The 13,019-nt window shown below is 41.8% G+C and overlaps 1 protein-coding gene across 7 annotated transcripts in view; it reads right to left on the reverse strand.

Moving 5' to 3' along the window:
* Nucleotides 1-152: 152 nt before the first annotated feature.
* The window catches only part of KATNAL2 (katanin catalytic subunit A1 like 2), a 28,813-nt gene continuing 15,946 nt past the window's right edge, over nucleotides 153-13,019 (reverse strand). For 4 of the 7 annotated variants that reach the window (XM_064736849.1, XM_064736848.1, XM_064736850.1 and 1 more), the window contains 5 exons: nucleotides 12,930-12,993; nucleotides 11,603-11,721; nucleotides 9,456-9,547; nucleotides 7,797-7,907; nucleotides 1,450-2,340 (listed from right to left, as the gene is read on the reverse strand). In XM_064736849.1, the coding sequence (XP_064592919.1) occupies nucleotides 1,569-2,340; nucleotides 7,797-7,907; nucleotides 9,456-9,547; nucleotides 11,603-11,721; nucleotides 12,930-12,993 (1,158 nt within the window). In that variant the 3' untranslated portion in view covers nucleotides 1,450-1,568. Of the gene's footprint in view, nucleotides 541-869; nucleotides 973-1,449; nucleotides 2,341-7,796; nucleotides 7,908-9,455; nucleotides 9,548-11,602; nucleotides 11,722-12,929; nucleotides 12,994-13,019 lie in introns of those variants that run through there. The other 3 variants (XM_064736854.1, XM_064736853.1, XM_064736851.1) reach the window with 3 other exon arrangements.

A 13,019-nucleotide genomic window follows, 5' to 3' on the forward strand; every position in this document is an offset into this window, starting at 1 on the left:
GCTGGGAAAGCTACACTGACTGTGATGTTCTACAGAGTGTCAGAAATTGAGAATTACACTAATTATCTGCTTTTAAACTTTGCTCCAGTTCTACCCAAAATCTGTCATGAATAAAGACTGAGAATCAATCAATCAATTAATCAATCAATCAATCAATCTTTTAAGTCTTTATACATAAAATTAAGGCTGCAGGCTTTGTTGCATAGGATTATGCCATCACACTAACTCCAAGAACTTTTTTGAATAAAGACTAACCACCACCCCTTCACCCACCCCTGCATTTTGAAAGTAAAGATTTCCCTCTGACACTTGTCACTGCATTTTGTTCCTTGAAACAAGAGCACTTCCTTTGGAGGCCACTTTGGATGGCAAATGGCTTGGAGGTTTTTGATTTTTCCTGTCAGACAGACTCAAATTCCCTCTGCCAGTCTGTGTACTTCTGGCTCAGATTCTTTGCTGATGGCTTGGTGTGGGTGATCACATCCAGGAAATCCGTGGTTGTGATTGTGTCCAGCTGGATCGTGGGCAAGATACTGTTACCTAAAGACAAGAGAATTGAATAAATCCTGTTACTATTACCAAAAGACACTTTTAAATATCCATGCCTAGTCCAACACTTAATGTAGGAAAACAACAGACTAAATGTAGTGAGATAAATTAAAAATTGCATTTTTGCTGAGAGCACAGATAGTGACAGCTTTAAAAGAAGCCCTGATTTTTAGAAATTTAACAGGGTTTGGAACAGTAGATTTTAACTTTCCCAGGCAGATATCAGAGCTCCACCTGCTGGAGTTAGAATGTTTGTTCCAAGAGTTACAGCAGGAAATCAGCATTTCCCAGGCCAGATTCTCTGCTCAGAGCTGAGGTACCTGGCTGATGATTTTCCAGAGCATCGAAAATTTTCCTCACTGGTCTCATGGCTGCTTCCTTGCACACGAGTTTTATGTCTGAGCCAGAGTATCCATTTGTTTCCTGTGAGGGGATGAGAATGATACATTACAGTTCATGAATCAGACAAATGGAATTTGCAGGCATACATATTGTGTATGTATTTATACAAATATTTGTGAAGTCTCTTGCTGTCTGAAATACACATCTATATACACAGAGACACACACACAAATATTTTTTTTTTGTACTGTCCCCTCAAATTCAGTAGCTTGTTTCATTTGCATGCCTGCAACATCTCATAGGACCAAGAAAAATACTGGGTATTTTCTTACTAAATGCCAGTTTTCTGTAAGGGAAATAAACCCCATCTTTCTGAGTCCATCCTCAGCTTTGCAGTTAATAAAATAAATGTATTCCCTTATGAGCCCAGAACTGAGCAGTATTGTCTCTGTAAACAGATGTAAGAATCTCAGCTGGGTAAAGTAAAATATTTAAGGGCTGGGACCTTGAGCAACCTGAGCTAATTGAAGGTGCTCCTGCTTACTGCTGGAAGTTGGAACAAGATTATCTCTGAAGTCCCTTACAGCCCAAACCATTCTAGGATTCTGTTTCCAAAGAATCCAGGATGTGACAAAGGGCTACACGAAGGAAGCTGGGGTACCTAGTGAATCTCTTCGCTACCAAATGCTCTTTCTGTGCCACAGCAGTGGAGCTGTGACAAACCCTCCCTTCACAATTAACTGTTCATTACCCTGATGAATTGGAAGTGTTCCCAGCTTGGTGAGAACAGTGATAAAATCTGCTGTTGCTGGATGTCTCCCTGTATTTAAGGCTGAAAAGCTGGCCCAGCAGAGATGGCCAGCACACACCGTGTTGCAGGCAGAGCTGTGTGATGATGGCGATTTCCACGTGTGTCTGTGTGTCTGTGTGTGTGTCTGTGTGTGTGGGTGTGCAGCTGTGTGTCTGTCTCTCTCTGCTTGTGTGTGTCTCTGTGTGTCTGTATGTGTGTGTGTCTCTGTGTGTGTCTCTGTGCATGCCTCTGTGTGTGAGTGTGTGCAGCTGTGTGTGTCTGTGTCTCTCTGCTTGTGTGTGTCTCTGTGTCTCTGTGTGTATGTGTGTGTCTGTGTGTGTCTGTGTGTGTGTGTGTGCCGTGCCCAGCCCCAGGTCCCACCAGTGCCGCTCTCGCTGGTTCCCAGGTGAGCTGAGGAGGTGCCCAGCTCGCTGTGTGGCAGTGTCTGCACGCTGAGGTGCTGTCCCAGCCCTGGAGCAGCTGCAGCCCTGCCCACCCGGCTCAGCAGGCTGTAGTCCAGCTCTGTCCGGAGCTTGACGCCGCCGCTGTTGCTCAGAGGGGGCAGCCAGTGCTGGATCATCACCCGCCGCGCCTCCTCGCTCGGCAGGTCCACCAGGATCCTCTTCTCCAGCCGCCGCAGCATGGCAGAGTCCAGTTCCCTGCAAGCACAGGACAACAGGCAGCGTCTCAGCACTCAGCGTGGAGACGTGGCTTTGACAGCAACACCCTCGCCTAGCTGTGCCAAAAGAAAAAAAAGGGTTAATTATCCAGAGTATTCCTGTTCAGTGACATGCTACTTGTGATAGCAATGCTAACAATAACAATGAGAAGTTGCAGTTTCCATCCTTTGCCCTGGTACTCATCTGCAGCATGTCTCATCAGCAACAATATCTCCCTTTCCCCCTCTGCTATTAAGGAGTCACTACAAATTGTCTGTCTGGGGCACTCTCAGGACTAATTAATTGCTACTTAGTAAGGGATGCTCAGTAGGTATAAAATCCAGACTGAAGGTCTTGGATGTGAGGCCGTGTATTATGGCAGAACAGGACACCAAACTGAGACTCCTCCTGCAATACAAATTATAAATAATTGTTTATATTATTTATATTTTGTTTAAGTTTTGTTTTGTTTTTATTTATATTTTCATAATTATAAATAAAGAGCCACAAAGGACATTATCCTTATGAAAAATATCATGTGCAGGGTGAACACGCTGGATAAATGTGTCAGTGAGCCAAAAACTCAGATTCTGTCAGTGTCAACACTGGTTATGATGTTTTGTCTAAAAAAAAAAAAAAAGATAAGAAAAACGTCCTGTACCAATCTTTCTCTACTGGCCCCATTCAGTCACAGACTTGTTATTCCAGTTTAAAATATTATTTAGTCCTCATACCTGGCAAGAAAATCTCATCCAGGGGAAACCCACTTCAAAGTTTCTTGTACAGACAGAAGAACAGAAGCTCTAAGGATCATTTCCACCTGTGCTGGCACAAGGAACCAGCTGCTGGAGGGTTCTACCTGCAACCTGGGACTGCAGATACACTTAAATAAATCTGTCCCTATGTCCAATTCCGTAGATGAAATATTTTTCCCAGCAAAGTCAACTTTAAAGCAACAAATGGAGTTTCTTCTTTCCTTCTAAAAGAAACTCCCTTTTAGTTCACAGGGTGTTCAAAGCCAGCTCAAGATGGATTTGTAGCCCAACACCAGAGCTGATTTCTGTCACCTTTGGTGACTTGTCATTTTTTTTAATATCAAGTGTTTCTATGGCATAACACACAATTAAAAAACCCAAAAATGGGCTCACAAATCCCCACACAGGGGGCTGCCCAATCTTAGCATGCTTGGCTGTCAGCTCTGCAGGAACAGAAGTGTCCCTCTCCCCACAGTGTCATGATGTGGGAGACCTTGTTCCTCATACACTGATCCAAACAATGAACACAAAAATCAGAAAACCAGGAGCCCAGAGGACAACAGGAATTCACTCAGATCCACCCTTATGCTTGTAATCAAGGCCTCAGAAGTAAATACCAGAATTTGTTAATCAAGAGCTGTTGCTATATTGACAATATTATTATTGCTATATTGATATTATTATTTTTTATGCTGCTTCAGGTGCCGTTCAGTGCAATGCCTCTTGCAGAGGGTCCCACCCAGCACAGACAAAAAACCATGTTGGTCTCCTTTCAAATTCCAAATGTATTTTTCAGCTCAACTTCTTAAAATTGCCTTGCTTGGCTGGAAATAATTACTCTGGCTGAAAACCCTTTGCTGTTTTTTATGCATATTAATACTCACATTAACATCATCTGTGTAAAGAGGGCAGAAGTTCTCAGGGTTTTAGAGGTGCCCACACAGGTACTCTAAAAAGCCTTTGCAGGTGAAGGACAACCACAGCCAGCCTCTGCAAATAGCCTGCAAATCCTCCAAATGACATTTTCCATCACTCCTTCTGCTTCAGGCCCCCCAAGAACACAGACTCATGAGCGCCCTTAGCCATGTTCTGTAAGTAAGTCTCCAACAGAAGTCTCTGCTGTGCCCAGAGGAGCTCTGCCGCACTGCTCTGTGGCTGTGCCATCCCCAGAGTGTTCAAAACCAGGGTGCTTGAACAACCTGGTCAGTGGAAGATGTCCCTGCCGTGGCAGGAGAGCAGAACTAGATGTGCTCTAAAGTGTCTGCCAACCCAAACCACTCATTCTGTGATTCTGTGATTCTGTTTATCCAGAAGGTTACGCTGACCTGTTGGCTGAAGAGGGAAATAAAGAAACAATGTTTTTGTTATCTGGAGTGTTTAGGTTGTTGCTGAATTGTTTTGTCAGTGATCAGATGCAAGGTTAAGTGACATTAACCAGAGCAGAATACAAAGCACTGAGCCAACCTAAATATTCTCTGAAACAACAGCCAATGGGAGTACTGAGAGATGCTCGTGAAAAGATAAACAAAGCTCTACAGATCCATAAGATGGATGACTTTTTGCAATTAACATTAGGAGGCATCACAGATTCACAAAATAGTTTGGGTTGGAAGGTAAGAATCTATCAGTGTGCACCACAACTTCACCCATCCTGAGGGTAAGGGTGAGAAGAAAACAGCACTGCAATGAAAACTGAATTAAATGTGCTGATACAGTAGGAAACATTCACTACATGATTAAGGATCTCTTTATTCCTTCACTAACAAGGCTTTTATTTTATTTAATTACATTCAACCATTTCAACAAGTAATTTGTTAATAGAAACACCTTGCAGATGAGCAGCAGAAAGCAGGGCTGGGCAGCAAGCACAGGCTGAAGAGGAAGATCAATAGCTGCAGTGCAGCTTAGGACAGTGTAAAGAGCTTTGTTTAGGCTTCTTTTCATTCTTCTAAAAGCAGCTTGGTACTAATTTTTTTTTCCCTGATCAATAAATATCTATGTTAAACAAATCTCTTGAAATCCAGCTTAACAACAAATGTTTGCAAGAGCACAGGGCAGTGCTGTGAAGCCACAGCTTAGGTAGCAGTAGGCCTTTTGATATTTTGTTGTGAAATATTCCTTTGGAGATGAAGTCTAGGTCTGACAGTAGGAGCTAAATGTGACCTAATGGTCATAAAAATAATCTGTAAATATATAGTTGGGATCCTAAAAGAGGTTTAAAACCTGCTGACCTCTCTGGAGGCAGATAATCCCAAATTCCTCAAGGCTGGAGAACCCCAGTGAGGCGACAGCTCAGGCTTTCACCAGGCTTTCCATCCTCCTCAAACACCTTTCTAAGCATTCACCCAGGCCCTTCTTTAAGCATTTTCTCTGTGGTAGGAACATTTCCACCAAACAAGAGAGAAAGTCCAAAAGGAATTTCTAAAGTCTCAGGTATAAAACTTTCAAAAGTGAAACCCCAGCTGCCACTCTTGTTCAAGACTTGACTGCTTTCTCTCAGGGCAGGTCCCTCAAAACAGAAACCTTTTTGTTTTGTCTCAACCTTTAAAAAAGGCTGTCATTTTGGATGTTTCAAGGAAGCAATTTTGCAGAAATTAGAACTTGAGTATTATAAAATAATCAAAAATCAAATACATAAAATAGTTAAAACTGAATTCTGTGTATTTTACACAAGTTCCCAGAAAGCTTATTGATTGTGTAAGGCAGATATACATTCTAAAATCACTCTGCATGTATAATTATCTCACAGGATAATTTAAGAGACCACAGGTGCAATGCACTGCTCAGAGCTTCTTCTGAAAGGGCAACCATTCTGCAATAATGTAAACATTTATATGTATTATTGACAGAGAGAAAAATGTATCAATACTGTATTAATTCTCTTTCAAACTTAACTGTCCACACAGAGAGCAGTTATTTTTTTTCAGCATTCTCTTACACAACTGGAACACAATTAAATCTCATTCAGCTCAGTTCCTTTTATACAGATATTGCAACAAAATGGGGAGAATTTTGCACTGATTTAAATTCATGAGTTTGTCCAAGACATAAATCCCTGAAACCAACATACAGACTTTGCTATTATGGCTATAAAAAAAAGCCCATTGTGGCTCTGTACTCACACTTCTGGGCCAGAGTAGGGACCAGCCTAACTTAGTACAGCTAACTTCTATGCAAATTTTAGGTGCTCACACAGCCATTCTTTTATTTAAAGAGCCTGGAAACCCTGGACAAGACAAGCTAGGCTTACCTGCCACATGGGACTGATTGAAAATATTACCTTTGAGCCTCAATTCTCAGGCAAAAACTCCACTTCTGTTGTTTAATTCTACCTGCCTGTTCCCTGGACCTTTTCAGCCAGGCCTGACAAAAAGGGGATCAGCTGACAAGAGGAACAGAATATTACCACAGACTTTGTGAGAGAACATGTGGTGATATGCACAACCAAAATGTGCATTTGTACGTTCAAATAATACATGCTCTAGGACTTAGACTTTTTTATAAGTACTTAAAAGGAAGCAGCTGTGGTTACACACCCAGTGACATTCAAGACACTCCCAAAGTCTGCTGATCACAACCCTGCGCCCTCCAGTCCCAGGAGGACTGGAGAGGCTCTTCCAACATTTGTCCCCATGGCAACTTTGTAAGATTCAGCCAGAAATCACTGATGTTGAAAAACAATCCATAAATGAAGCCTGTGGCTTTGTGGGTGCAGAGCCCTCTCTGGCTCCCAGCTGGTTTTAGGTGCTCTGCTCTGTGTCTGTCACACTGCAGAGCTAGGCAGGTATCATCTCACTAAACAAAGCACTTCTAAGCCAAATTTCTAGATTTGCCACTTGAAATGCTGCTGAACTGCTGCTCACATGAGGTCATTCCATGAACACCCCCCATTGGGCTCCAACAAACGACTCCCAGACCATGGCTTGAAATTCTTTGGAAACAGGACTGGTATCTTCTCCTGTTCTGACCCATGTGAGAAGGAAACAGACCCACTGCTCCACTGCTCTCCATGTGAGAGGGGCACAGACCCACTGCTCTCCATGTGAGAGGGGAACAGACCCACTTAGTTCCATGTGCCCCTAGGGACAAGGGTATCCACAAAGATCTCAGTGCTGTGAGGATCAGCAGCTCCTCTCCTGAGCACCCACAGTTCTTGCACTACAAATGCTACCTCCAATCCTTATCCTCTCCAACTTGTCTTGTTCCCAACACACATGCTGCTCAGCTTGATGAAATTCCACAGTTCCAGTCTTAAACTGTTTTTTCTTCTATATTAAATTGTGTTGAAGAAACTGGAGAATTTTGTCCCTCAACTTTTCAAAGTCACATTTGATACTAATAAAATCCAACATTCCTATTTATGGAGTATCCTTCTAAGCGCCAGATGTTTTAAGCACCTTACAGTTCCAGGCTGAAAACCCTTCTTAGCTTAAACATAGTAAATAACTTGCCTATAAAGTCAAATACTCCATTTTAAATATTAGCAGCTGGTACGACCAGCATATGTTGACTTTATTATGGATTATTCTCATGTGACACAAATAGCAAGAATTGAAGAGTTTAAAAGTAAAAGCTCAAAATTAATCTTTAAATGCTTTAACCAAATATCAAGGCTTTTTCTGCAGAAGTCTAAATAAAATCTTTATCTGTGCTTAGAAGCTCATGAAAATGTATTCAAAATGTACTCTCTGGATCTCTTACCATGGCAGATTGGAAGCTGCTAAAACAAATACAAGATCATCAGATCGGGCCAAGCCATCCATCTGCACCAGTAATTCCGTTTTCATCCGCCGACTTCCTTCGTGTTCACCACTACCAAGATTCAGAGAAATGGTATTTGCTCAGTGCATTAATCATCTTTATTTATACAGTGTCATTCACAGCAACTGAGCCCTTGTCACAGTTTTGCCCCAGTTCAAAGCATGATTAAGCTCCATTAGCTAACATCTAAGCATTAAAATCAAGCTTTCTAATGATTACTTAAATGGACTCTTTTCAGTGCATTAAAGTGAGGAGAATTCACTATTACTGAATCCAAAGAAAATATTTATTTGTTTTTTTCTTCATGTTAATCTCCATGCAAGACCAACATTTACTGCAAAATAGCTAGGGCTCCAATTGAGTGATTGACTGATTGATTGATCTATAGCAGGGAATTCTTACAATGTGATAGTTGCCATTAAATAACTGGTACACCTATCTCTTCAGGGTAGCATTTTGCTGTGACTGAATCTGAAGTGGCCACAAGAAAATAAAACTACTACTGAATTCAACATTTTGCAAAATGTTCTATCAAAAGAAAACAGAAAAATACACCCTACTGATAAGAATTTAGAAAGAGGCAGAGACCACACAGAAAGGATCCTTCTTCCAAAAGGGAGAACTTAAGCAAAGTGCTAAGAACTCTGGCCCCAATACAGGTAATCTGTTTTGCAGAAAACCAGCTGGAACTCTCGGTTCCAAATGTGAAGCTCTTGGAAACTCCTGGATCAAGCCCAGGGAAAACATCAGGACCTTAGATGGTAAGGGCTGCAGTTCAGGTTTAATGACTTATTTCTGCAAAGGCATTCAAACATCAATGCCAATTCAGTATTTAATAAGTACATGTAAAAATAAGTACAGCATCGAGGATAAAAGTCCTTATTAGAATATATAACCCAGTGATGTTAATGAGAGCTTTTAAATGTACATATGAAGGGACAAATTTGGCTAAACATTTGCATCTAAGTGAGAATGACTAGAAGTAGCATCTTTGTCCCATCACAATAGGACATACTCTATTTACAAATAGTAAGCATACAATATAGACAGACAATATAATACATATAAAGTGTTTATGTAATTCACTGCACATAAATGATCATAAAATCCCCTGTAATAGGTTCCTAATGGTTGTAACAATATTTTTATATTTCTCTGGCTTCTTTCCCATCCCTAACCTTTTTTTAATGTGTTTTTAACTAAAAATTGTTTTGAACCTTGGATTCAAGTAACAACATACTTCCAGTCCTGCAACTGGGAGTCCTGACAATGCCACCAAAATCTGTCCTAATGGAAATGGCCATTCCACTGTGTACACTCCCTATTACTCTGCTCTGCCTATGTTCTAAGTGCCACAAAATAAGCTGCTTCTTACTTACCTCTAACAATTCACCTGTTGTTTCCCTCACCACTGCCCTTTATTTCCATTTCAAATCCCTTTAAGTACAGCACACCTGGTTATAAAGCCCTGCACCTCTCTCCTTCTTGCTGTCCCTGTAGCCCCTTGCTAATTCTCACAGAAGCTCTCTTGCCTCTCTGCTGTGACTGACACAAGCACTGCACCTCTCTCTTTAATCCCAAAGTGGTCCCACCAGTTACCCTGGAACAGTGCCTCTCTGACTCATAACTGACTCCAGCTCATCCAGGAAAATTGTGGAAGGAGCGTGGTACCGGGCGAGCTCAAACAACACCTGCCAGAGAGAAGAGTAAATGTGAAAGAGAAATTGACACAAGAAGGCACTAAAGTGAACTGGCATGGAAGACAAATTAACAGCACCCACATCCCAGGGGATATCTGCTGGAAAAAAGCTCTGGCCAGGCTGAGGGTCCCTGAATCCTCTCAAAATCTGAGAGGTTTGTAAAGGAGATATAAAGAACACAGCCTTGTAATCCTGTCTTTATGTGTAAATCTTTCTGTCTAAATCCTATCAGAGTACCCTGAGAATAATGGGATAGAAGAAAATGATCCATCAGAGGATTCTGGGAACTCCTAAATTGTTACTGAGATTAAACATATGCCTTTTGTTGTTGCTCCATTTGTACCTTTTTTTTTAAAATAAGGATTTGAGGAAAAAAAATGCAGGTCAGCTGAAGAATAATGAAAGAAAATGCACTGATTCTTTTGATAAAAATCAAGCACTCATTTTTTTTCATGATCAAAACAAACATAAATTCCTTGAACAATCACAATTTAAAAAATGGACTGAAAGCTGAAACAAAAAATGTGGATCTGCTCTTTGGAGAATGAAGCTTCATCTAATTTTCCGTAAACATGGAGAGGCCTGTGTTAGGAGTAAGAAAACACAGTCAGTTCTTCTTGAGTAAAGTGGTTTTTGAGTTTTTAGATAAGTATCAGTAACAGTATATTAGTCTGGCACTTTTAAATCTGAACACTTGAAAAAATCAAATTTTAAAAGATACTTTTATTTTCATCACTTTGAGCACGAAACGCAGGGTTTAAGCCACTTGCCCAGAGTAAGAAGTAGACCATGACCAGTATACAATTTTACTAGAAATATAATATATAAAATACATAAAATAAATAATATATAAAATATAGAACTACCATGTAGAACTAAGCAAAACAGAATGAGAGGATGTGCCTCCAAATGACCACAAACCCCATATATACTTCCCCTTCATCAGGCACATGTGAATTTAGGATATAAATTCACACAATACTTTTCTTAGAGCTCTCCTGATCGACAACCTTACTTCATTTTTGATTCCGCTGTAACTTTAATTAAGGGTAAAAAGCCACAAATTCAATATAAATGCATGTGCTGCAGCATGTTCACAAAAGCCTTCTGTATCATGGTGGAAGAAACCAGATTGTCCCCACACACTACTGCCAGAAAAGAAAATTCCAGGAAGCCACTGAGACAGATGTCAAGAGAATCAGTAAGAGAGAAAGGGAATGTCAGGAGAAAAATATGCAATTTTAAAGGACAAAGGAGGCAGGACGAGTAAGTGTGCTGCAGCCATTGCCTACATTTCAAGAGAGACAAACAATACAGTTCCCAGAGAATAGTTTGCTGTGGTTATTTTTTTCCAAGAGCTCTGCATTTACCTGAAGTGCAGCTCAAGAGATGAGGGTAAGGCAGGTTAAGGGCTTGTGGATTTCCACTGAGCTAGTGGATGTTATGGAGAGATTCAGATGGGCAAAGACGCTGCACAAGAACCCCTGAACCTTTTGTACCACAGCTGAGCCATGCTAGTTTATACACAAAAATGCATTTACCCACTTGCCAGCAAACTACCTCCCTTGAAACAACATTACATCTGCACTTGACTGGAAGATGTTTGTGATGAGGGAGTTCTTTGCCCCTTTCATGCCACAATGAACAATTAGGAATTTGGGGATCTAAATTACATTTTGCAGGGTGCCTAGGAGCCAAGCCCTGCAAAATGGATGTGAAGTGCTCTGAAGAGGTCACTAAGCATACACTAGTTTGGAACTCTGATGGTCTGACTCCTGATCAGGCAGGCAAAGAACTCTGTTGCCTGCAGAACATCTGCTCCATCTTACATTACAGAACTGAAGTCCCACAGCAAGAATCCATTATGAGATGTCTACAGAAGTGATGTTATTCCTGCTTTCAGAACTAGGTATAACCAAAGTCATGTTTTGTCTAAATTCAGGAAAGATTATGAGTACCAGAGTCTCCAGTTCTGTGCTGAACCCAAGTTCTTCAAGGGGGAATGTGATGTTTGCTAAGTATAATGCATGAGAGAGGAATTCTTACCCGGACAAGTTTTTCTGAATCGCCCCTCCATTTGCTGACAATGGTGGATGCTGATATGTTGAAAAAGGTTGTATTGCATTCTGTGGCAACAGCCTTAGCAAGCAAAGTTTTTCCAGTACCTACAAACAACAGCGTTTGAGAAAATCACTCTGCAAAGGAATAAAATGTGAATGTTTGAATAAATTCCCCTCATCCTACTACCAGTCAGGTAAAACCAGTAAAAAACTGATAGGATGGTTTGGATTGAAACACCTTGCAATGACCAGAGACACCTTCCACTGTCCCAGGCTGCTCCAAGCCCCATCCAGCCTGGCCTGGGACACTGCCAGGGATCCAGGGGCAGCCACAGCTGCTCTGGGCACCCTGGGCCAGGGCCTGCCCACCCTCCCAGCCAGCAATTCCTCATTCCCAATGTGCCAAAATCTGTCCCTGCCCTCTGGCCCTGGGAGCCATTGCCTGGGTGCTGTCCCTGCCTGCCTTGTCCCCAGGGGCTGTGCAGCTCTCCTGGAGGCCCTGCAGGCCCTGGCAGGGGCTCTCAGGTGTCCCTGGAGCTTCTCTGGTGCAGCTGAACAGCCCCAGCTGTGCCAGGCTGGCTCCAGAGCAGAGGGGCTCCGGCCCTCAGAATATTTTGTGGCCCTTCCAGGATTGTTTGGAGAAACTCAGGCAATACAGAACTGCAAATGCAGATTCTCCAAACCTGAGGTAGTGCATGCTGAAATGGTCAGATGCCTTCTGTGGCAGGAACACCTAAACATTCACAGGAACAAATGGATTTCATCGCAGAGAGAGGCTTTGCAACCTGACTCAGGTGGTTCTTGTGCCCTCTGCCCCCTTCCAGCCACATCCTGGTGTCAAAGGGGAGCAATGGGAGCAGGGAAGCTGCACTGACAAGTAAAACACCCAGCTAGAAGAAGGCAAAGCTTCCACCCCATTCCCAAAACAACCCCTAAAAGCAGAAGAAAGGAAGGACATTTTTTACTAAGGAGGTAAACCCATGGCAGATTTATTGATATATCATAGGATCATGCCAATCTTGATTAAAATCCTCCAAGCTGAGTAAAACAAAGATCTAAGTTTTCATTCCCCTGAATTGTTAGTGTAAGTACTGTCTCTGGAAGATTCCGCTATAAAAACAGCCAAGGCTCACAAGAAAGGGCAGGTTTGAGTGTCAGAGATGTACATAACCATCCAACATTCTCTCCTTTTAATTTATGTACAGAACATGCTATTTTTTAACAATCTGATCTGATTAACATTGATGATTTATCCACAGGACAAAATAAGAAGCAGTGACAAACACAGAGATGTGGTAAAAAGCTCTCCATACCTGGTGGTCCATACAGCAACAATCCTTTCCAAGGAGACAGAATGCCAGTAAACAGCTCTGGATACTGAAGGAAAGTAATTTAGGGATTAA

Source organism: Zonotrichia leucophrys, chromosome Z, assembly GCF_028769735.1.
Source record: "Zonotrichia leucophrys gambelii isolate GWCS_2022_RI chromosome Z, RI_Zleu_2.0, whole genome shotgun sequence".
NCBI lineage: Eukaryota > Metazoa > Chordata > Aves > Passeriformes > Passerellidae > Zonotrichia > Zonotrichia leucophrys.